The sequence below is a fragment of the Phyllobates terribilis genome, unplaced genomic scaffold, assembly GCF_046119375.1.
Source record: "Phyllobates terribilis strain yellow unplaced genomic scaffold, ASM4611937v1 Scaffold_4__5_contigs__length_816908805, whole genome shotgun sequence".
Lineage (NCBI taxonomy): Eukaryota > Metazoa > Chordata > Amphibia > Anura > Dendrobatidae > Phyllobates > Phyllobates terribilis.
Window position 1 is genome coordinate 641,307,674 of NW_027362764.1, and position 24,173 is coordinate 641,331,846.

A 24,173-nucleotide genomic window follows, 5' to 3' on the forward strand; every position below is an offset into this window, starting at 1 on the left:
GGCGGGGAAGCCGGCAGTGAAAAGACTTCACCGCCGGCTTTCCCGTTCTGTGCTGCGCTTTCCCGCCGGTTATTTCAAATGAACAGCTGAGGTATCAGGTGATGCCGATCAGCTGTTAATTTGAAGTAGCCGCGGTGCCCTCAGAGGGTTCATGTGAGTTCATGCTTGACTGCATGAACTCACATCAACTTTCCCACGGCCGCACAGGTCAGCCACTCCTCCCAAACCCGTCATGATTAGTGTGTGCGGGGTGTGTGTGCGGGGTGTGTGTGTGTGTGTGCGGGGTGTGTGTGTGTGTGCGGGGTGTGTGTGTGTGCGGGGTGTGTGTGTGTGCGGGGTGTGTGTGTGCGGGTGTGTGTGCGGGTGTGTGTGCGGGGTGTCTGTGCGTGCAGGCAGACATAGGCCGATGTGACACTACTACTCCCATCGGCCTATGTCTGTCCCCCGTCCACTCCTGCCAGCAGGATCAGCTCGATGGGAGCAGTAGTTCCCATCAGCCTGATCCTGCTATTTAAATTGCCCTACTGTGTCCCCAATAAATTTTAAATACATGTCATTGGTGGCCAGTGGTTACCTAAAAGAAATTAGTTCATACATTACCTGTCCCCGCCGATCGCCACCTAAAATAAAGTAAAAAATAAAAAACTACACCTATACTCACCTAGACACCTAATTCCCCGAAGCCATCGATCTCCTGTAATAAAATATAAAATAATAAACCACAACCTTATCCTTACCCCTCCGTAGCAGTCCACGAGTGTCCCACGAAGATCTCCAGTTCAGAGCAGCCACATAGAATGTGACCGCTCTGAACCGCTGCCGCCGCTAGAATGACGGGGCCGTAAGGGTTCACCGGAGTTCAGGCAGCGCTGCTCCGGTTAGCTCCTTTACGGCACTGCTGTATCGTGAGAAATTCCCACGGTACAGCACTGCCGTAAAGGAGGTCTCCGGAGCTGCGCTGCCTGAATGCACTCCGGTGACCTCAGTCAGTGGCTCCCGCTGCCGGGAGCGGACGTGTTCCCGGCAGCGTGAGCTTACAGCAGCCATGCACAGCTGTCACCATCTCCAGATGTGACAGCTGTGCATGGGAGATGAGCGCAGGAACGTGGACAGGTAACTATTTTTTTTTTAGTAAACTAAGAATTAAATAAAATGGTGTTTTATTTCAAATAAATTTTTTTTTTCTGGGTGTAGTGTGTTTTTTCTTTTTAACACTTTGTAGGTTAGTAATGGGGGTGTCATATAGACGGCCATCATTACTAACCTGGGCTTCATGGCAGCTGGCGCTGACATGAACCCCACCACTATTACCCCCTGCCACCGCACCAGGGCAGCGTGGAAGAGCGAGGCTAAGTGCCAGAATTGGCGCATCCTATGGATGCGCCATTTCTGGGGCGGCTGACGGCTGGTGTTTCTAGCCTGGGAGGGGGCCAATATTCATGGCACCCTTCCTGAGCTATTAATATCAGCCCCCAGCTGTCTGCCTAGCCTTTGCTAGCTATTAAAATAGGGGGGACCCCATGTCATTTTTTTTGGGGGGGTCCCCCATTTTAATAGCTAGTAAAGGCTAGGTATTCAGCTGGGGGCTGATATTAGTAGCCTGGGAAGCTCCGTGGGTTTTACCCCCTTCCCAGGCTTCAAACATCTGCCCCAGCCGTCTGCTTAACCTCCGCTAGAGACTAAAATTAGGGGGGCCCCCACGTCATTTTTTTGGGGGGGGTCCTCCATTTTAATAGCTAGTAAAGGCTAGGTATTCAGCTGGGGGCTGATATTAGTAGCCTGGGAAGCTCCGTGGGTATTACCCCCTTCCCAGGCTTCAAACATCTGCCCCAGCTGTCTGCTTAACCTCCGCTAGAGACTAAAATTATGGGGGATCCCACGCCATTTTTTTTTAAAATAAATCCTTTATTTTAACACTAAATGACATTTGAGGACTTAATAAAGATGCAGTCCCTAAATTATTATTTATTTTTTAATAAATTTTTCCCAAAACTTTTGACGTGGGCTTCGCCATATTTTTGTATGCCAGCCAGGTACAGCATCCAGCTTCTATGAACACGCCATTTTCCGGGGCGGCCGCGGACTGCAATTTTCAGCGGGGGGGGGGGGGGGCAGAAAGCTTGGGCCTCCCTGCGCTGCAGATTCCATCCCCCAGCTGCCTAGTTATACCTGGCTGGACACAAAAATAGGGAGAAGCTCCACGTTTTTTTTTTTTTAATTATTTCATGAAATTCATGGAATAATTAAGAAAAAAAGGGCTTCCCTATATTGTTGTGTCCGGCTAGGTACAAATAGGCAGCTGGTGGTTGGGGGCAGCCCGTTCCTGCCTGCTGTACCTGGCTGGACACAAATATAGTGTGAAGCCCCACGTCAATTTTTTTTAAATTATTTCAGGAAATTCATGAAATAATTAAAAAAAAAAATGTGTGGCGCTTCGCCCTATTTTTGTGTCCAGCCAGGTACAACTAGGCAGCTGGGGGCTGGAATCTGCAGCGCAGGGAGACCCAAGCTTTCTGGGCCCCACCCGCTGCAAATTGCAGTCCGCAGCCGCCCCGGAAAATGGCGCGTTCATAGAAGCGCCATCTTCTGGCGCTGTACCCAACTCATCCAGGGCCCTGGTGCGGTGGCTCACTGGGTAATAAAGGGGTTAAGGCCAGCTTGGCATTATCAGCTGGCCCTAAGCCCGAAATTCATGGGGTCACGCCAATATTAGACATGACCGCCATGAATTTCTAGTAAAGTATTTAAAAAAAACACAAACACCCAGAAAAAAGTCCTTTAATTGAAATAAAGACACAATTCTTTATTGTTCTAAATTAAACCATACTTACCGCCACGCCCATTCCAGCTGAAGCAAACGATCTCCTGCAATAAAAGTAAAATAATAAAGCAACCTCATCCTTACCTTTCCATGGTTCCCAGGACAGCTTCAGCTCTGCTACATCGAGATGACAGGCTGGACCGCAGCAGAACGCTGCCATCCAGCCTGTCATCCCGCGGACACTGAGAAGCGCAGGCATGCTTGCGCTCCTCAGTGTCTCTCTGTGACGTCATCCAGATGAGCCGAGGTCATGTCCAATGAACTCAGCTCACCTCATGCACGTCACTGACAGCGTGGGAAAATTCTCCTGCACTCAGCGCTTCAGCGTGAGAATTCTCCCACGCTGTCAGTGACGTGCATGAGGTGCGCCGAGTTCATTGGACATGACCTCACCTCATGCACGTCACTGACAGCGTGGGAAAATTCTCACGCTGAAGCGCTGAGTGCAGGAGAATTCTCCCACGCTGTCAGTGACGTACATGAGGTGAGCCGAGTTCATTGTCGGCTCATCTGGATGCCGTCACAGCCAGACACTGAGGAGTGGAAGTATGCCTGCGCTTCTCAGTGTCTGCGGGATGACAGGCTGGATGGCAGCGTTCTGCTGCGGTCCAGCCTGTCATCTCGATGTAGCAGAGCTGGAGCCGTCGTGGGAGCCATGGAAAGGTAAGGATGAGGTTGCTTTATTATTTTTCTTTTATTGCAGGAGATCGTTGGCTTCAGCTGGAATGGGCGTGACTGTAAGTATGGTTTAATTTAGAACAATAAAGAATTGTGTGTTTATTTCAATTAAAGGACTTTTTTCTGGGTGTTTGTGTTTTTTTTAAATACTTTACTAGAAATTCATGGTGGTCATGTCTAATATTGGCGTGACCCCATGAATTTCGGGCTTAGGGCCAGCTGATAATGCCAAGCTGGCCTTAACCCCTTTATTACCCAGTGAGCCACCGCACCAGGGCCCTGGATGAGTTGGGTACAGCGCCAGAAGATGGCGCTTCTATGAATGCGCCATTTTCCGGGGCGGCTGCGGACTGCAATTTTAAATAAATCCTTTACACTAAATGACAAGTACAGTAAGCAACACTGTCACTGTACTTCATATATATGTGACTGACATGTTTCTATCTATCTAATCTATGTGTGAAGCTCTATTCTTTCTGTTATAAATTGTCGGGTACCGCTGCTGAATTGCCGGCCGGCTTTTTTAAAGAGACGGTGCACGAAAACACTAATATTTTTTTTTAATAAATCCTTTACACTAAATGACAAGTACAGTAAGCAACACTGTCACTGTACTTCATATATATGTGACTGACATGTTTCTATCTATCTAATCTATGTGTGATTCTCTATTCTGTCTGTTATAAATTGTCGGGTACAGATGCTGAATTGCCGGCCGGCTTTTTTAAAGAGACGGTGCACGAAAACACTAATATTTTTTTTAATAAATCCTTTACACTAAATGACAAGTACAGTAAGCAACACAGTCACTGTACTTCATATATATGTGACTGACATGTTTCTATCTATCTAATCTATGTGTGAAGCTCTATTCTTTCTGTTGTAAATTGTCGGGTACCGGTGTATGCCGCTGATGAATTGCCGGCTTTTCATGTCATTCTACATTATTCTTAGTTGTTTTACTTCATGTAGAATTAACCTACAAGGAAAGAAAGGGTTTATTTTCATTCCGATATTTGTGTCCCATTGACTTGCATTGGTTTCCGGTATCGGAATTGGCGATATCCGATACTTTTTGGGTATCGGCCCGATCCAATCCGATACGATATTTCCTGATATCGGAAGGTATCGCTCAACACTACTTATCATATCTCTCCATCTACAGTTGACTTTTCAGATTTACAACTCTTCAGAAATGGAGATACCCTAGGCACAGACCTGTTCAGGAAAGACACTGCTACCAACAGTCTGTTACATTATCAGAGTTTTCACCATCGTCATCTAAAAATTGGTATTCCGGTTGGCCAGTTCTCTCGACTTACATGGAACTGTTCTGATTTGGTGAACTACAGGGCACAAGCTAAGTCATTAATAGCTCGTTTTCGTGCAAGAGGCTACCCCAGTGCTGTTATCTCAAATGCCCACCAAAGAATTCAGCATACCACCAGAGAATCGCTACTTAATCCGGCCATGCGGACTCCTGATAATAGACTCAAGTTCATCACCACTTTCAACAACCAGTGGGGAGCCATTTACAAATTGTTTAATATGCATTGGAAAATTCTGAAAACGGATAATAGGATTTCTACTCTATTACTGGATTCTCCTATTACAGCAAGGCGTGCACCAAATCTTCATGATCACCTCACCAGGAGCCATTTTTCAAGGCTGAAGGCTAAAATAGGTTCTGACTTTAGTCTAAAGGGATCCTACCCGTGTGGCGATTGTAATATATGCCATCTGACGGAGCGCAATACAGTTTTTAATAATCCTGATGATCAAAGAGATTTTCAATTAAAGCATTACATTAGTGTAAAACTCGTAATGTTGTCTATGCCCTAACATGTCCTTGTCCTAAGGTATATGTAGGACACACTTCTCAGGAATTACAGCGAAGTATACAATAGCATGTCTCTAACATTCATCTCGCTAGACAGGATGAGGTTAAGGGCAAAACTCTTTCCACGGTGGCGGCACATTTTTTGCATACACACTCTGGAAATACGTATGGTTTACAGGTCTGCGGCCTGCAAAAAATCATGAACAACATTAGGCGTCGTGACCGACAAAGTGACCTGCTTAGACTTGAATCCAGATGGATTTTTGAACTTAATTCCGTGGTTCCCACTGGCAAAAATGAGGACTTACTCTTTACAGGTTTCCGCATGCCTTGATAAGATGTTCTTGGCCCTTGTCCTCTTCTACTTTGGTAGGTATCTCGGGGATAGAACAGGTTTGACCATTGGTACATTCTAAATGGTCTAGCCAGATGAGGGATTGCTGCTCGATAGTCCACACACTGGGCTGTTGACCAGCCATCCTCCGCCTTGTCTCTTTAATATCTATTAATTTCTCTTTGTGTTTTCTCCTTTCCTTTAGTTTCTCCCTCCTACCAGTTTGGTTTTTTGTTAGTTTGTCACTTTCCCACCCTTTTCATCCCTCCGTGGAGTTCCCATGTTGTATTGTTGTTTGTGTTTATGTCTGATTATTTTTTGTTTCTCATTCTTATTATTTTTTCATCCTTCACTTTTTATATCACTCACATTACTTTTTTCATTTTCCCCTGTTTTTTGTTATCCCCATTTAGGTTGTCCACTTTGGTTGCTAAATTATGAATGCGAATATTCCCTGATTGTGTTGGGATGCTTTCGCATGATTTGTTTTTTGGAACCTTTCGTGTGTCTCTTTGCTTCCTGGGGAACAGAGATCTTGGTCTCTCCCGCTTTGTATTGTTGCCCAGTGACGGGTGCATATCCGCGTTGTCATTTCGGGTGGGTGGAATGCATCTCCACCCATTTTACTTGTTTTAGAACGCATATTACTCGACTTCCGGTCCACAGGCTCTTTTGCGCATGCGCGATTCCTTCATGTGGTCTCCCTATTGGTGCGGCGGACGCGGCACACACCTGCCTAGTGGGCACACTGTGTATTTATTTTATTATTTATATGTGCATTTCATCATATACTTGATTTATGGCTCTATACATTTTGGTGGTCGGTCACGATTTATGGCTCTATACATATTGGTGGTCGGTCACTATGGGACTTATTATTAACTTGTGACATGCTTACCTTTTGGTATTTTATCTAAATAGTCATGTTTCCCCTGGTGCCCACCATCATTGATGGTCTCTTTGCTCTACAGGACACTTACCAGGTGGTAACAGTGATGTATTTATACAGTATTATACTCAAATCCTTTTCATTGGATGGTACATACCTCTTTGTTGATTATTTCTATTAACCCTGTATGTCATATTGTCCATCTTGCACATATATAAATAATGTGTTGTATTGAAGTGTGATCCCACTTTTTTGATAGGGTGCATTATTCAATACAGATATTCCATACCATTTGTCAGTATACCTAGGTTTTCATATATCTAGCACCCGGTGTATTTCTTGTCCAGCTTTTTGCTGTTTTTAAATGCTTTTTAACTTTCATGAAGTGTTCTTTGCATGTAATTAATAAAGTTATTATATTTTTTCACCAAACATTATTGTCTTGGGCAGGGCCGCCATCAGGGAATTACTGCCCTTACTGCTGTATGGGGCCCTGTGAGCCCCCCCCGTCTTGTGCTTCTGCTCAAGGGGCCCCATGATGTAATAAAGTGCCGAGCGCCGGGGCGTGCGCCGCCCTAGGCGGCACACATCTTGATGCTGGATTCCTTACCGGTGCCGCGCAGCTCCTTCATACTTCTCCTGACTTCTGGTCATGTGACAGCACGTATGCGCAGTCACCTGACCAGAAGACATCAGGATCACCCGACGGCAGAGTGCATCTCCTCGTCGCAGCAGGATGCTGCAGGGATCGTATGAGGGATAAGTATGACAATTTTATTTTTAGAATTAATTAAATGAGAGTGGGGAGAGGATGAGCTGCACATGGGGAATTGGGAGTGGGGGAGGATGAGCTGCACATGGGGAATTGGGAGTGGGGGGAGGATGAGCTGCACATGATGGGGAATTGGTAGTGGGGGGGGAGAAGAGCTGCACATGATGGGGAATTGGGAGCGGGGGGAGGATGAGCGCATGGTGGGAAGAGCGCATGGTGAATTGGGGAGAGCAAATGATGATGAATAGAGGGTGGGGAGAGCACGGACATGGTATATTGAATTGGGGCAGAGGGTGCATATAGATATAATGAATCGGGGGAGCAGGAGGTACAGAGTGGGGGGCGTTGCAGATACAGGAGTGTGACTGGTAATAAATTGGGTTCTAATTAATTTATATATTTATTAGGTGGGGAAAGTGGCTATTTACAGTTAGTGGGGGCACAGTGGTGGATTACAATTTATATTTGGAACGGTGGGCGGCATAATGACTAATTATATATTAATGGTAGGTGCACGTCTGTATTCAGCTGTGTAATGTAGAAGTTGGAGAATGTGCTCTACATAACTGTGTGTTATTTTATGCAGAGAAAAGTCCTGGCTGGAAGAAGTGATGGCGGTCTGTGCTGGATGAAGGAGTAAAGCGAAGATGAAGGGCTTCACCTAGAGACATCACCGGTATTACATGTACACTGACACTATATACTATGCACAGAGCTCATGTATATAATGTCACTGGTGATGACTATTACCTGTACACTATATACAGAGCTCCTGTACATAATGTCACTGGTGATCACTGTATTACCTGTACACTAACATTATACACTGTATACCATGTACAGAGTTCCTGTGTATAATGACAATTATGGTAATATTAGTATTGTGTTTTCTTTATTAATGATCATTATTGTAGTATTCTGTGACAATGTGGTGGTAATATGTGGTCTGGTCATGGTGTGGTGGCATTTGATCCTTGTATGTGGTATTATTCGGTTACTATGTGGTGGTAATATGTGGTGTGGTCATGGTGTGGTGGTATTTGATCTTTGTATGTGGTATTATTGGTCATTTTAAAAATTGTATATGACACATTCTATTAAAGAAAAATAAATAAAAATATACCTGAAAAGAGTATTGGATATTTTAAGAAAATTTTAATTGGTTAGAATAGAGTAGGGCGCGGCCATAAGAGTCTACCTTATTGTGGTGACGGCTTTAAAAATCTTTTGGCTAAAACAAAAGTTGCTGGCTGTGTATGTGATCTGGTGTTCACTGGGAACTGGTAATGTGTGATTTATGAGGACGGGGTGCAGAAGTGGAGTTTTTCCAAGAGTGGGCAGTGGGACTGTAGAAGGTTCGAGGGGTAGAGGTGGAGGTGGAGCTGGGGTGTAGGCGGAGTCTCACGGGGGCCCGAAAATTTTGCCAGTATGGGGCCTTGAAATTCCTGGTGGAAGAACTGGTCTTGGGTCTGCATTATATTGCCGTGCAAGCTTTTCTTTGTTTTCATTGTCCTTCTTTTTGCATGGTTACAGTTGCACCCCTTGTCATATTAATTTTTATACTGTTGTGCCCACTACATTCCGTGTTTTGTATAATAATAAACCTTCAGAACAAAAGCTAGAACTAAAATGTTAATATAAAAACTGTTTCTTTAGGTAATGGCAAGTGTAGTTTTTGAAGCAAACACCACAACGAAAAACACAACACAAAACAGGGGGGGGGGGGGGGGGGGGGGGGAGTATAAAGAAAAAAAACAAAACAAAACCGATTCTTCTATTTATTTGCACACAGTCTTCTACACCGCTAATCTTCATGAATGGTACAGTGGAGTATAATGTGCTAAATTCACCGAGTCGTGCACCACGTTAAGAAATTAACTCCAGTCTTAGACTGGAGTACATGTCTATCCAAATTTACACCACTTTTGATGTTCGGCCATGCCCCATCCTCACAAAGCTGTACCCACTTTTCAGAAATTTGGTGAAGTTGGAGGGGACTGGGGTCACTATATGGGATTCCAGCCTCAGAGGATTTTTTTAACTAGTTTTCTTGATTGTTGTGCGCCACATCACAGTTTTGAGATGGAAACAAATGTCGGACAAAAGGAATCTCATAAATGTGTATTGAAACCAATCAATAGAAACATCCATCTAAAACAGATCTCTGGCTTATTTTATATAAAAACTAAACTTATTCACGAGTAAGAGTAGATATTTACCTTCCTGGAAGCAATTTTGCAATTTCTGCCCATTTGTTTCCAAGTCGTTTATGAGCATCGTAGATTACGCGGTCCTCTTCTAATGTCCAAGAAGACTTTTTTACTTCCGGGTTTAAGTGATTGTGCCATCGCTCTCTGCATTGTTTGCCAATTCTCCCTTTCAGATGCTTTGCAATAAGAGACCATCGTTTGGGACCATATTTATGAATCAATTCAATCACCTGATACCCGGCAGGAGAAGAGATGTGGTTACAAGTAATACAAAAATGATTATGGTCATAAAAAAAGCTGTTATAAAGCTACAAAAATGAGTATTTCAGCCATACAACGCAGATCTTATAAGCTTTTATTCATTTTTCTTAAAATGGGTAAATGTGTGTTTTAGACGTATTTTCACATGGCTAGCATTAGTCTAAGGCCAGAGTCACACAAGCGTATAACACGGCCGAATGCTATGGGATAAAACATCACATATCACTCGGACCAGTGATATACTATGGGGCAGCTCAGATCTGCAATTGTTTTCTCATGCCGTTTCGGCATGAGAAAACAATCGTAGCATGCTGCGACTGCATCTAAGAATCGGAGGCACTCACCCATACAAGTCTATGAGTACGTGTGAAACATCGCACAGCACTCAGATGTCATCCGAGTGTAGTGCGATTACCGCGGATGTGGTCAATAGAGAAATGACTTTCTCCATCTCCTCAGCACCTGTGCTAGGATTCTCTCATGCGAGAGGATCGGAGCACAGAGCACTGACGCTCGGCTCACGCTCGCAGCAGAGCAGGGGCCGTGTGTTATTAGCATCTTGCATCAGATGCGATATGCTAATGTGACCAAAGCATCAGCATTTCATCCTCTATAATGGGCACGTCTTCTGTCTATGAAAATAAGAATGAAACAAATATGTACAGTTATGGCCAAAAGTGTTAGCACCCATGAAACTGTTCCAGAAAATGAAGTATTTCTCCCAGAAAATTATTGCAATTACACATGTTTTGTTATACACAAGTTTATTTCTTTTGCGTGTATTAGAATAACACAAAAAAACTGAAAACAAGGCAAAATTAGACAAAATTTTACACAAAACTCCCAAAAATGGGACAAAATTGTTGGCACCTTTCCAAAAATGTGGGTAAACAACTTTGTTTCAAGCATGTGATGCTAGTGAAAGTGTTTTGTGGACAGGTGAAAGGTAGATAGAGTTTTTTGGTAAAGCACATCATTCTACTGTTAACCGAAAACGGAATGAGGCGTACAAAGAAAAGAACACAGTACCTACAGTCAAATATGATGGAGGGTCAAAGATGTTTTGGGGATGTTTTGATGCTTCTGGCACTGGTTGTCTTGACTGTGTGCAAGGCATCATGAAATCTGAAGATTACCAAAGGATTTTGCGTCGCAATGAATGTAGTGCCAAAACACCAAGGTTACTTACCGGTAGCCGGTTTTTCCTGAGCCCATGACAGCACACCTTGAGAGAGGATCCGCCCCACCAAGGACAGGAAACCGTCTGAAATAAAAGGGCGGTACCTCTCCCTCGCTTCAGTTGTTTACAGAGCATTGAGAGGACCTCCCTAAACAGGTTAGGCACATAACCAACACCACAATATACATATACACACCACCCCAAACACCAGGGTGTGAGAAACATAGAAAAAATAAGGGGGGGAAACTACGGGTGCTGTCATGGGCTCAGGAAAAACCGGCTACCGGTAAGTAACCTTGGTGTTTTCCCCTCCCCCATGACAGCACACCTTGAGAGAATTTTGGAGAATTTATGAGCACCCTAGGGAGGGACCACCGCCTGAAGCACCCTTCTCCCAAAAGGTGAGATCAGAAGAGGATAGATCCAACCGATAGTGCTTAAAGAAGGTGGATGGTGTAGACCAAGTAGCAGCCCTACATATCTGCTCGATCGAGACGTCTGCTCTCTCTGCCCAGGAGGTTGCAACGGCTCTGGTGGAATGAGCCCTCACATTGTCCGGGGCTGGAAGCCCTGTGGACGTATAGGCTAAGCAAATGGCCTCCCTGAGCCACCTAGAGATGGTACCCTTGGACACCCCGTGACCTTTCCTACACCCTTGAAAGGCCAGGAACAGAGAACCGTCTTTCCTCCACAGACTAGTCATGTGAATGTACTGTAGCAGGGACCTCCTAACATCTAGGCTATGGAACCTGACTTCCCCTGGGTTCTTGGGATTGCTGCAGAACGAGGGTAGCACAATCTCCTGACTACGGTGAAATCTAGATACCACCTTGGGAAGGTATGCTGGATCTGGCCGCAAGGTGACCCTATCCTCAAAGATTTGTGTGTAAGGAGGATTAACCGAAAGGGCCTGCAGATCACCCACCCTACGGGCTGTCGTTAAGGCCACTAGGAGGATGGTCTTAAGGGTGAGAATTTTTGGAGAAACCTTGTGTAGAGGTTCAAATGGTTCACTAGTAAGAGCGTTCAAGACAAAGTTCAGGTCCCAAGGAGGAACACCCAAGGATCTAACCGGTCCTGCTCTGGCACTTGATAAACCTCGAGATCCACCTATTCCCAGCCAGATTACAATTGTAGAGTGCTCCCAAAGCTGAAACTTGAACCTTAAGGGTCCCTGTAGCTAGACCCAGGTCCCGCCCCTTTTGCAGAAATTCCAGGATCCCTCTGATCGGAGGTTTGCTCGATAGCGGGATATCTATAAACTCTAGGAATTTACCCCAAACCCTGCTATAAATCTTAGTTGTAATTGGTTTTCTGCTCCCCAATAAAGTAGAAACTAAGCCTGGTGAAAACCCCTTGCTACTCAATAGCGACCTCTCAAATTCCATGCCGAAAGATGGAACCCCCTGGCCTGGGCATGGAATACTGGTCCCTGCATGAGAAGGTCCGGCCTCTCTGGTAGAATCCAGGGATCTGACACCGACATTAGCCGAAGCAGAGAGAACCAAGGCCTCTTGGGACAAAAAGGGGCTATCAAAATCACCCTGGCGCCTTCCTCCCAGATCTTCCTCACCACTACTGGAATCGTCACTAATGGCGGAAAGGCATAGGCCTTCCTGAACCCCCAAGGAATCTGGAGGGCATCTACGGCAAGGGGATTTTTTGCCGGATTTAGGGAGCAAAATCTCTGCACCTTTCTGTTTGCCCTTGTGGCGAACAGGTCTATGTCTGGCTGCCCCCATAACTGGACAATCTGATGGAAGACCTCCGGGTTCAACCCCCACTCCCCCTGTCTTAGGGTATGGCGGCTTAGAAAATCTGCTTTCACGTTTTCTATCCCCTTTATGTGAAGGGCGCTGAGGGATAGGAGGTTTCGCTCTGCTAGACCAAGGATCCTGTCTGCCACCACCATCAGAGGGCGTGACCTTGTCCCTCCTTGGTGATTCACATAGGCTACTGCTGTCCGGTTGTCGGACCTGACCTGGACATGGTGATTTTGGATGTGAGGGAGGAAGGCCCTGAGGGATCTTTCTACGGCCCAAAGCTCCTTTAAGTTTGAGGATGCTCCCCCCTCGTGGTAAGCCCAGTGACCCTGTATTGCGAGTTCTGCCAGATGACCCCCCCATCCGGAACTGCTTGCGTCGGTCGTAATTACCCGATCTACTGGTCTGGACCATTGAACGCCTGCGGTTAGATTTCCCCTGACTGTCCACCACGAAAGGGAATCTACTACTTGTGGGGAGAGAGAGAGCCTGCCTTCTAAATGCCCGTTGCAGGACCTCTGTGCTGACAGGACCTCCCACTGAAGCCGCCTCATATGCCCCTGGGCCCACATTACTGCTGGGAGACAGGCCGTCATAGAACCCAGGAGGGACATTGCCTCTCTCAGAGACATCTCTGGAGCTTGAATGGCCTTCGAGACTAATGCAATCAACCTGCAGATTTTGTCCTCTGGGAGGAAGCAGGTTTGGCGACGAGAGTCTAGGATTAGACCCAGAAAGGTCTGAGTCCTGGAGGGGGTTAGTCTTGATTTTTGGAAATTTACTAACCACCCCAGCTGATGCAACATTTCCGTGACCACTAGGAGCTGACTGGAGCAGTGGGCTTCTGTTTTCCCTATTATCAAGAAGTCGTCTAAATATGGCACGATCACTACATTCTTGATCCGTAGGAAGGCTGTCACTTCTGCTATTAGTTTCGTAAATATTCTCGGGGCAATGGAGAGGCCAAAGGGTAGGGCAGCAAACTGAAAATGCCTCAGCTTCCCCTGAATAAACAGGGTTACTCTCAGATACTTCTGATACTCCGGATGGATTGGGACGTGATAATATGCGTCCTTCAAGTCTATTACAGCCATAAAGCAGTTGCGATGTAAGAGCTTCACTGCCGAGCTTACTGACTCCATCTTGAAAGTCTGGTTTTCTACTACTTGGTTCAGACTCCTGAGGTTGATGATGGTCCTTAAGGACCCGTTTGTTTTTTTTATCATGAATAGTGGGGAATAGAACCCCCTCCCTCTCTGTGTTGCTGGTACTTCGAGAAGGACCTGCTTTCCTACTAACTCTAACACTTCTGTTTCCAGGGCTAATTGTTCTTCCTGGACCTTTCGTAGGGGCGTAACCACAAAGGTCCGCCAGGGGGTCTGGCTGAACCGGATCTTCAGGCCCCCACTGATAATTTTCAGAATCCAGGGGTTTGCTGTTATCGCATCCCAAGCTGGAAGAAAGTGGGAAAGCCTTCCACCCACTTCCAGCCTGGCGTCATTGGGAGGATCTCTTCGAACTCGAGGATGGTCCTCCAAACATGTAGCCCGATTCTTTTTTGGACTTGGCTTCCCATTTCTTTTTGTCTCCCGGAGGACGACCCCGGTTAAATTTTCTCCTCCGAAAACTAAATCTTCTTGGTTCCCCCGAAAATCCCGGTAACCCTTTGGTTTTATCGCCTGCTTTTTCCAACAAGTCTTCTAACTTTTAGCCAAACAGGAGTCTACCATCACATGGGAGGGAGCACAGTTTCTGTTTCGAAGGTAGGTCGCCTGGGCAACCTTTGAGCCACAAGGCCCGCCTGGCTGCGTTGGATAGTCCCGCTGCCCTAGCTGACAGTCTAACCGAGTCAGCTGAAGAGTCGGCCAGGAAGGCCGATGCTGTTTGTATTAGAGGTAGCTCTGCAAGTATTGCCTGTCTGGAGACCTTTTTATCTTTAAGCTGGTCTTCCAGCTGTTGGAGCCACACCATCAAGGACCTCGCCACACAGGTGCTAGCCACCGCTGGTTTTAGGCCACCTGCCGCCGCCTCCCACGTGTGGCGCAGGAAGGAGTCAGCTCTTTTATCCAGGGCATCTTTTAGGACGCCAGAGTCCTCCAAGGGCAGGGAAGATCTTTTCGATGACCTTGCCACAGTCCCGTCCACCTTGGGGATCTTATCCCAAGGTTCCGCATCCTTCTCTTCGAAGGGGTACCTTCTTTTGGAGAAGGAGGGTAAAGCCCCTGATCTCTCAGGTCTCCTCCACTCCCGGTCAATGAGGCCCTGAATCTTACTGTTAACCGGAAATGAGAGTCTCTTCTTCTCTCCCAAGCCCGCAAACATGATGTCCTCCCGGGATTTAGATGCTCTCTCTTCCTCCAGACCCATGGTTGATCTTACTGCCCTAACCAGTCTGTCTGTATTCTCAATGGGGAAGCAGGGTCTACCGCCCCCCGATGATGAAGAGGACGATGAATCCCACTGCTCCTCGGACTGGGAGGAATCAGAGACGGGGGAAACCTCTCTACGGGGCCTTTTCTTCCCTCTAAGGAACCCTTTCAGGGACCCCTGAACTTCTGCATGTACTATGGACTTTAAATCTGCAGCAAAATCCCGGAAATTCTCAGCTATGGTTTTGGTCACACAGCCCTGGCAAAGTGGTTTCTGCCACTCTACTGAGAGAGAAGCTTGGCAAAGGGCACACATTTTATGCTTTTGCTTGGCACTACTCTTCTTAGGCTTCTAAAAAAAGGAAGCACATAAGAGACTTCCCGTTATTAACCAGTGACATTCACGAAGCTCACTCACCCTCGGAGGTCACAAACGGGTACCGGATTCGGAGGCTGTCGCGGAACCGATGATTCCATTCTGGATGGTCCCGAGGCACTCGAAGCCTTACTCCTGCGGCTGCCACTACGATTACTCGAGCGGCTGTCTGTATACGATGCATCCCTCTGCTTTTTCTGTTGCTGAGGTGGGGGGGTAAGCTGCTGCTGCTCCTGGCTATCTGGATCAGCCATGTCTCAGAAGCGCACCACGCTTCCAGGATAGCTCCCCCCCCTTAAATATAGGGCCATCCAGCCTCCTCCGGTCTGTGGGCCCTCCCCCTTCCTCAGGCCGGAGCTCCGTTGAAAAAATAAAAAAAATAAAAAATAAAAAACCAGCCTGGGACGCTCCGATGGGCGCCGCCATCTTGGATCGGCGCCGCCTCCTGACGTCACCCAGCACGCCGCTCCCAGCATGCCCTGCGCCGTGACGTCAGGCGCGTCACACCCGGAAGCGTTCCACACTGCAGGGGGAGGACGGCGCCGCGGTCTCCGGGAGGATAGAGCCTGCCTCACGCGTGCGCCCCGCTCGGCGCAGAGACCCCAGGGGAAGCTGCGGACGGCGCTTCTGGGATACTGAACCCGGTGCACAGGCCAGTGCCCGCTCTTCCACACCGGGACAGCCCCAGGTAAGTCTTCTTTCTTCCAGACAGGTTCCCCATCAAGGACAGGAAACCAACTGAAGCGAGGGAGAGGTACCGCCCTTTTATTTCAGACGGTTTCCTGTCCTTGGTGGGGCGGATCCTCTCTCAAGGTGTGCTGTCATGGGGGAGGGGAAAAAGCTGGGTTTGCATCCTAGGTCATGGGTCTTCCAGCAGGACAATGACCCCAAACATACTTCAAGAAGCACCTAGAAATGGATGGACACAAAGTGCTGGAGAGTTCTGAAGTGGGCAGCAATGAGTCCGGATCTAAATTCCATTGAACACCTGTGGAGAGATCTTAAAATTGCTGTTGGTAGAAGGCCCCTTCTAATATGAGAGACCTGGAGCAGTTTGCAAAAGAAGAGTTGACCAAAATTCCAGTTGAGAGGTGTAAGAAGCTTGTTGATGGTTATAGGAAGTGATTGATTGCAGTTATTTATTCCAAAGGGTGTGTAACCAAATATTAAGTTGAGGGTGCCAACAATTTTGTGCGGCCCATTTTTGGGGTTGTGTGTGAAATTATGTCCAATTTTCCTTTTTTTGGGTATGTGCACACGATGCAGAAATGCTCAGGATTTTTTCCTGAGCGTTTCTGCATCTCTCTGGCAGGAAAAAACGCATGCGGATTGTACATGCGGTTTCCTGCCAGGGACATGCGGAAATGAAGCGGTCTTCACTTTCATTTCCGCATGCGGGTTGACAAGCGCTTCCCAAGCGATTTTAGCATCACTTGGAAAGTGCTTGTCAACTTCACACTATATAAATCCATGCAGCCGGCATGGATTTATATAGTGTGTGAATGTCAAAAAATAAAAAATAAATCTATACTTTACCCTCTGATGGCCCCCGGTGTCCGGCTTCATCGGTCCCGGCTGCCGGCAGTGAAGACTGTAGGACCTTCCGACGTCAGCGTCACGTGACCCGTCACATGACTCTGACGTCAGCGAAGGTCCTTCATTCAACCGCGAAGTGCGCGGGAAGCCGGCAGGACGCAGCGCGGGCCGTCAGAAGGTGAGAATATATATATTTTTTATTTTATTCTTTTTTTTTTAATGGTACCTGGGTCTGGATGAGAGTCCTCTCATCCACACCCGGGTACCATCCGCACATTAGACCGCATGAAAAGCGCATCAACATATACAGTGATGCGGATTCCATGCGGTCTAATGCAAGTCAATGGCGGCAAAAGAGCAGCGTTTCCGCAAAATTAATTGACATGCTGCGGAATTTTGACCGCAGCGTTTACGCTGCGGAAAAATCCGCATCATGGGCACAGCACATGCGGATTTCCATTGGGGAACATTGCTGCCCTTCTACCATGCGTTTTTCATGCGTTTCCGCGGCGTTTACGCAACTGCAAAAACGCCGCGGAAACGCATGAAAAACGCATCGTGTGAACTCAGCCTTTCTGTTTTTTTGTGTTGTACCAATACACGCAAAGGAAATAAACATGTGTATAACAAAACATGTGGAATTGCAATAATTTTCTGGGAGAAATACTTCACTTTCTGGAACAATTTCAAGGGGGTCATCACTTTTGGCCATGACTGTATGTGACAACCGGACATCTAAATAAGCCCTAAAGGGATAATGTTATACCATTGTAGAGATTGCCTGCTGGGGAGTTTTATAGGCCAGGCAATACTTTCTGGGAAAAAGAAAGTATGCTACTTAGCCCTCTTTTAGCTAACTTGTATGGCTACTATAAGGCACACTTTAAAGTTTTCTATTAGATTAAAAAAAAAAAAGTTTACTGGATGGAGAATAAAAAATATTTTCTCATATGGTAGCAATTTGTAATTTTTCAATTTTCCCTATCTAATGGCGTTTTGGTCACCGTCTCCCCCTTATTTCAATCGCAGAATGCTTTCTCTGTTGTCCAGAAGTCAGTACACCCCTTTAGTCCAGCTCACTCTTCTATAACCTCTAAATCATCACCCCCCTTTCGTGCCTCACTCCCCCAAGTTGTGTCATGCGACCGCAGCATTCAGGAGACAGGAGAGAAAGTATTCTTCTTCTCCACAGGAGGCTAAATGTACTCTCCTCTATGACTCCAGATCACACGATTTCATGATGTAGCTCATGGGGCCGGCACCAGAACAACGTGGGAAGGACTGGCTTACCACTGTTACATTATTTTACTATTATGTAACTAAAGTGATGAGCCAAGTCTTACAAGAAGTTATAGACACTTAAATTACCCTTTGATCTTCCTCTTTGGTCCAAGGTCCCTTTACAAGATCAGGATTCAAGACCTTCTGCCACCGATGCTGACACTGAATATCTGACCGGTTCTAAAAGAAGACAAGCCACTCTGATGGAAATCTGCCCACAACAGTGAGACTTACATGTACCTACACATTTCAATTGGAAATATTACTTAGGAACGTGTTACCTTGCATTACACATGGCCTAGATCAGAAACATATCAAGTTACTACATCCTTACCACAAACCAGCTCTACAAGTTTAATCTGGTGTGAGCTCAGGCTTTGCTTCCAGGCCAGTTACATTTAGCAAGTAATCCAAGTATATGTACAATAATGAGTTAATAAGCAGAGCTCACTTGGCCTAGGTCTCGACTATTAAGCACAAGCTAAAGAGGTATTCCCATCTCCAAGATCCTATCCCAATATGTAGCAGGTGTAATAATAATAATATTATATTGTAAATAGGTGTAAATATAATAATATTATCAAATACTTTCAATTCGAAATGTAGTATAGTTCTTCTGATTCGCTATGTCGGTTACCCCTTGTGTAGGGCATTGCAATATCTTGGTTATGGCCAATCACATAGTGACAGTTAGTAGTCATAACCATGGAAATCTAAGCTACTGCAATGCACTGCACATGGGGTAAGTGACATAGCTAATCAGAAGAACTATACTACATTTCTAATTAGAAGAATTTGCTAATATTAATATTACTCCTATTACATATTGGGATAGGATCTTGGAGATCGGAATACCTCTTTAATTTCCTGTAGAGTTGTAATATACGCTTACAATCACAGTGATAATTCCGTTTTTTTCATAGATACTAATTGGATGAGTCAGGATGCCTATAGATATTAAGGTCCATGTAGAAAGCAAGTTAACATGTCAGCCCGTGTGTATTGTGCCCACTTACCATGAAGTTACAAGAAACTAGAGGCCAGTCATCTGTCCCAAGCTGTTCAACTAGTTTCTTCAATTTTTCATCCTACAAAAAAAAAACACAAGAAAACACATCTTCAATGAAAACTGAAGACAGCATGGTGAGACATAGGGAGCCTGTAAACCCTACCTCTTCTTTGGACCATTTAACTCTATTCCAGACTTTCTTCACAGATTTCCGCACTGGAACCTCATAATCATGGTCAACGTAATAAATATCGTCATCTTCATCCTCACTGTGGATAGAGACGAGGAGAGATTCAGTCATACAAGCCATACAGGCGGTTAAGGCACATGCACTGGGTCCAATAGAAGTTGGGGCTCAGCTCATGTTAGCATCCTCCCCATACATAGGACTCTCCTTCTCTACCACCCTCAACAACAGTAAAAAAATGGAATGGAGAACAGACCCTGTGGCCACATTGCTGTCCTATAATCCAAGAAAGGGGACGAACAGACACAAAATTTGGGTGCGTAAATGAAATTATGTAAATATATAATCTAATTATTGCTATGATGACCTTTATCTTCTATGTTCCCTCATATAAAGCTGCTATATCCTAGGGCCCATTTAATGAACACTAAGCATCAAATAATGGGGCGATCACATTACTGAAACAAACACTATGCAGACAGTATGCTACAATGTGAAGAACGCGTGGGCAGATGTATAAAGACTGTTGTTCCTGCTGTCAGGAATATTATCTGCATCGTTACAGTGACAAGTGGCAGAAAACTTTTACAACTCAATCGCACTTTGTGCAGCCACAATTGTTATTGCCGACACACAAAAAACTAACTGCCCCTTTCTAAATAAGCAGTTCAGAAAAAAAAATATTTTTTTGCATGGAATAATTAAAGGGTTATTCTCAAGTTGACAAATTGGCAATATTGAAAAAAAATACAATAAGAAACTGAAACCTTGAAACACATAATAGAAGGAAAAAATATTGGAAGAAGCCAACAAATTTGCAATGTATCACTTATTAAAAATCCTCTCTGAACAGGTGTGTGGGGGGGTAATTCTAATAAATAAATTCTATTGTGTACTGTTCATTGCCTACGTTAATTAATACTCTGAGGCTGGCCAGATTGCGGGATGCAGCCAGCATCAATACCTCTCTGCTCCTCCTGTGTAGAGATAAAGTGGCCTCTGGTTGCAGCAAGGTTCGGACCAGCGGCCCAATGACGCCATTGGTCTGTGATTTCCATCAGGAGCGCACCGCCCCGGCAAGAAGCTGGGAGGCAGGGAGCGGAGCACTCCTGATGAGGAAACCCCCTTTAAAACAAACAATCTGACCTTTTTATGGTACATTCCCATATAGCTGTTGGCACATGTGACTTAAGACCAAGCCCAAGATGGGGGTAACTGACCAAACAAACATGCAGATTACACCTCAGTGTTGGGTCTCAACCCTGTTTACGTTTTCGTTTCTTTCTTGGTTTACATTTAAAAAAAATGAATGTTTTTTATCCATTTTGGTCCATGTCCTTTCTTACCATCAGCGTGGCATCTGTTTTTCTGGTAGGCAGAATTTTTTTTTTTTTTTACTGCAAAACTAAAACCAATCAGATGACACATGAATGGCATCCGAGTGCATGTAAGACCGTCGTATCAATCGGACAGAGATCAGAACGCAATGCTCGGACTGGCCGGCGGCTCTCCCGACCTGAGCGTGACAGGTCCATGTATCTCTATGCAGCTGTCACGCTTAGGTCGGGAGAGCCGCCGGCCAGTCCGAGCATTGTGTTACGATTGCTGACCGATTTGTACGGCCCTCTGACTGCACCATTGACCACAATACAGATAAAAAAGGACGTGTCACCTTATTTTTGTGAATACTGTCCACAAAATAAAAAATGACGTGAAATCCCCAGTGACTTTACTGGGCATGTGTTCTATCTATGAAAAACACAGAACATGTTGTTTGAATGAGGCCTTACAGTTTTGTCAAAAAAAGACAAAACTATTACCAGTCACCTCTATTCACAAACCAGAAAAATGATACTTGCAATTCAACCTTGGGCCCTCAGTCGCCCCCTGGAGCAGTCTGGCCGTTGGTTGCTTTTGGCATCTGCACCATGGGACAAATGCAAAATGTGCTAATACAGTGCCAGACTGCACACAGTATAACATAACACTGATATATAGACCTTAGGCCACATTTATCTTTTGCTTAAGTCAATTTTCTTTTCAGGCAATTGCTTACGTTATTGCGCCAAATCCATAAAAATCAAGTGGTGTGTCCTGATGAAGAAGTGTGTCACTTCGAAACGCGTTGACTAATAAACCACATTTCTACCATTCCCGTCTCCTGCTCATCTCTGGACCACAGGCAGTGCAGATTTTAACCCACTCATCTCCAGACTCACAAGTTTCTCCACATCGTGGATCTGCAGCAGCCTGTTTCTGAGCTCATATAGGGGTTATGACTCTCACAACCCCCCCAGATGAGCATAAATTGCTTTTTTGTCTCCCTGTTTCTACTCAGATAAGACCCTATTGCGCATTTTGTGTTTTTTTCCTTTTTCTCAAATTCATCAAAATGGAGCATGTGGTTCATGAATTTTGCGCAAAGTAAAAAATTAACTTTTTTTCTTGTCTTAAACCATTTTTGCAACTTTTACAGCAAAAAATGCTCAAAAATGTTGTGCCGTTCATAAAATTAGTCCGAGTGAGGAGGGTTAATTTGAGCACATCGGCGACAATTTTGTGACTTTTTGAAAAGTCGTAAATGATGAATCAGACGCAAACATCTGGTGACCCTAACTCTGCCCACAATGGTAAACTAAAAAAACCAAAAAAAAAAAAAAAAACAACAACAAGTAAACGTCAAAGAATAGACTTTAAAAAAAAGTTGCAATGAATTTGGAACAAAAATAAAAGATGCAAAACACCAAAGACTCAATAAATAACAGGCGCAGATACACTAATGGATTGGGCCCTATATGCCTGCTACTGCCAGAACCACATTGACGGCTCAGTCACAATATTTTGATACAGGTTTATAGTCAACGCTCACAAGTTGCTGGTGTGGTAACAGTTAATACCTTCGTCATTATGCAACACAAGCGCCTCTGTCATTACATGGGTTTATCCAATAAAGAGAGAGTCACATTTTCCGAAGTGCATTCCTCTGCTGTGAAGCCAAGGGCTGGGCGGCCGTGTTGTGGAGCTGCCATGAGCAGTAAGGAGGCAGCGGCGGGTACAGAAGACAGATACATGCAGCGTGGTTCATACATATGTATAGGATATATCTATGTACAGCAAATCCTCTCCAGGAGACAGAATCACTAGGAGGACCCCCCACCATCCTGAACAGATTATTTTGTGATGGTTTTTCTGTTTTCAATATTCTGTAAGATGACCACCACGTTACGCCACTTATTGGAATTTTTTCTAAATGTTAACTATTTATTCTGGAGCCCCAATTCCTGTTGATGATTATTAATAATAATAAAGGGCCCATGCTTGTTTATCACCCCTTCTCACATTAGGGAAGAGCAGTATAAAGGTTGGTTCACCTGATCCTATTTTTTCAATGTTGGGTTTCTTCAGAATAGGGGAAACACTTTCATGCTTCTTATGGGAAAGGAGAGAAGAGCCAACATGAGCTGCGGCGGTGTACAGATTCCACAGCAGCTGTGAAGGCTTACTAATCCAATGTATATAATGTTTATACCCATACAGTAAATCTAGCTATATAACTGCACTATTGTGACTGACGCGCGCAGTAAACATCCTCACTGCACCTCTTAGATCAGGCTTGGATGCATTTTTCCTGGGCGCAGGGTTGTACAAACATCCGGGACACACACATGAATTATGCATCATAGCAGGGTTTCCTTACACTGGGGCTTCTGCAGAATGGCTGCCAATATGAAAAGAGGCTTGAAAAGGGTGGGCACTACCACAGGGTAATGAAAGTCTGGTTACTGAGTCAAATCCATTTTCTACCACCGATAATCTGGATTAGAATAGGAGAAAGTAAATCCAGATACATGAGGGGTATAACACTTGAATTAATAAACCCATGACATCCAGTAAAATACTGATATTTATGGGAGTTATAGTTACATGATAACAATGTATCAGGATTACTACTACTCACAGCACAGCGTCTATACAGAGATTCTCTGCAACAAAACCAAAAAAGAAAGTTTATTACACCTCAATCCCAAAACAAAAACTACAGACTGTAACCTCATCTTGCACACTTTACTGATAGTAAATTTATTTCACGTACCTCTTAGTATACATACACACCAATATTGTGCACCACAATAAGATAACACATCTTAGAGAATTTGGTCCTTTTTTACCACTTTTCAAAACAATTCAGTAGTAGAAGTGTTGGCACACGCCTCATCCTCCTGTTTTTTTTGGAGCAATGTGTTGCAGAATTCTAGGCCATTTTGCTTGGTGAATCTCTATCACTAGTATATACACACACACCAGATCAGCCATAATGTTAAGTCTATGTTTCCACATTCACAATTTGTATGTAGTTTTTTTTTTTTTTTTTTTTTTTTTTTTTTTTAAGTCAAATAGGAAAAAGAAGAAAAGACTGAGGAGGAACCTACGTGGTGCGACAAGTTGTGTGGCTGTAATGTCGTCCACCCGTAGTGGCCAATAGGCCCACGATTTTACTTCATAATTGTGTGATAAAATGTGGACTGAGGAGAGGGTCATAAGCACCCAGGACTCGGGGAGTGAGGGCTAATTCTACAGAAGAGATACTGTAGCACTAAACAAGAAGTTAAAGGGGTTTTCTGGACTAAACATAAATTTCTGCAGTACCACTATCGCACTACAGGTTG

General features: G+C 45.0%; 1 protein-coding gene across 10 annotated transcripts in view; it reads right to left on the bottom strand.

Annotated features, from left to right (window-relative positions):
• MYBL1 (MYB proto-oncogene like 1) overlaps positions 1 to 24,173 on the bottom strand; it is a 72,099-nt gene that overhangs the window by 43,607 nt on the left and 4,319 nt on the right. For all 10 annotated transcript variants that reach the window (XM_073679395.1, XM_073679394.1, XM_073679390.1 and 7 more), the window contains exons 2-5: positions 19,483 to 19,588; positions 19,327 to 19,398; positions 18,398 to 18,490; positions 9,554 to 9,774 (exon numbers count right to left, since the gene is read on the bottom strand). In XM_073679395.1, the coding sequence (XP_073535496.1) occupies positions 9,554 to 9,774; positions 18,398 to 18,490; positions 19,327 to 19,398; positions 19,483 to 19,588 (492 nt within the window). The remainder of the gene's footprint in view (positions 1 to 9,553; positions 9,775 to 18,397; positions 18,491 to 19,326; positions 19,399 to 19,482; positions 19,589 to 24,173) is intronic.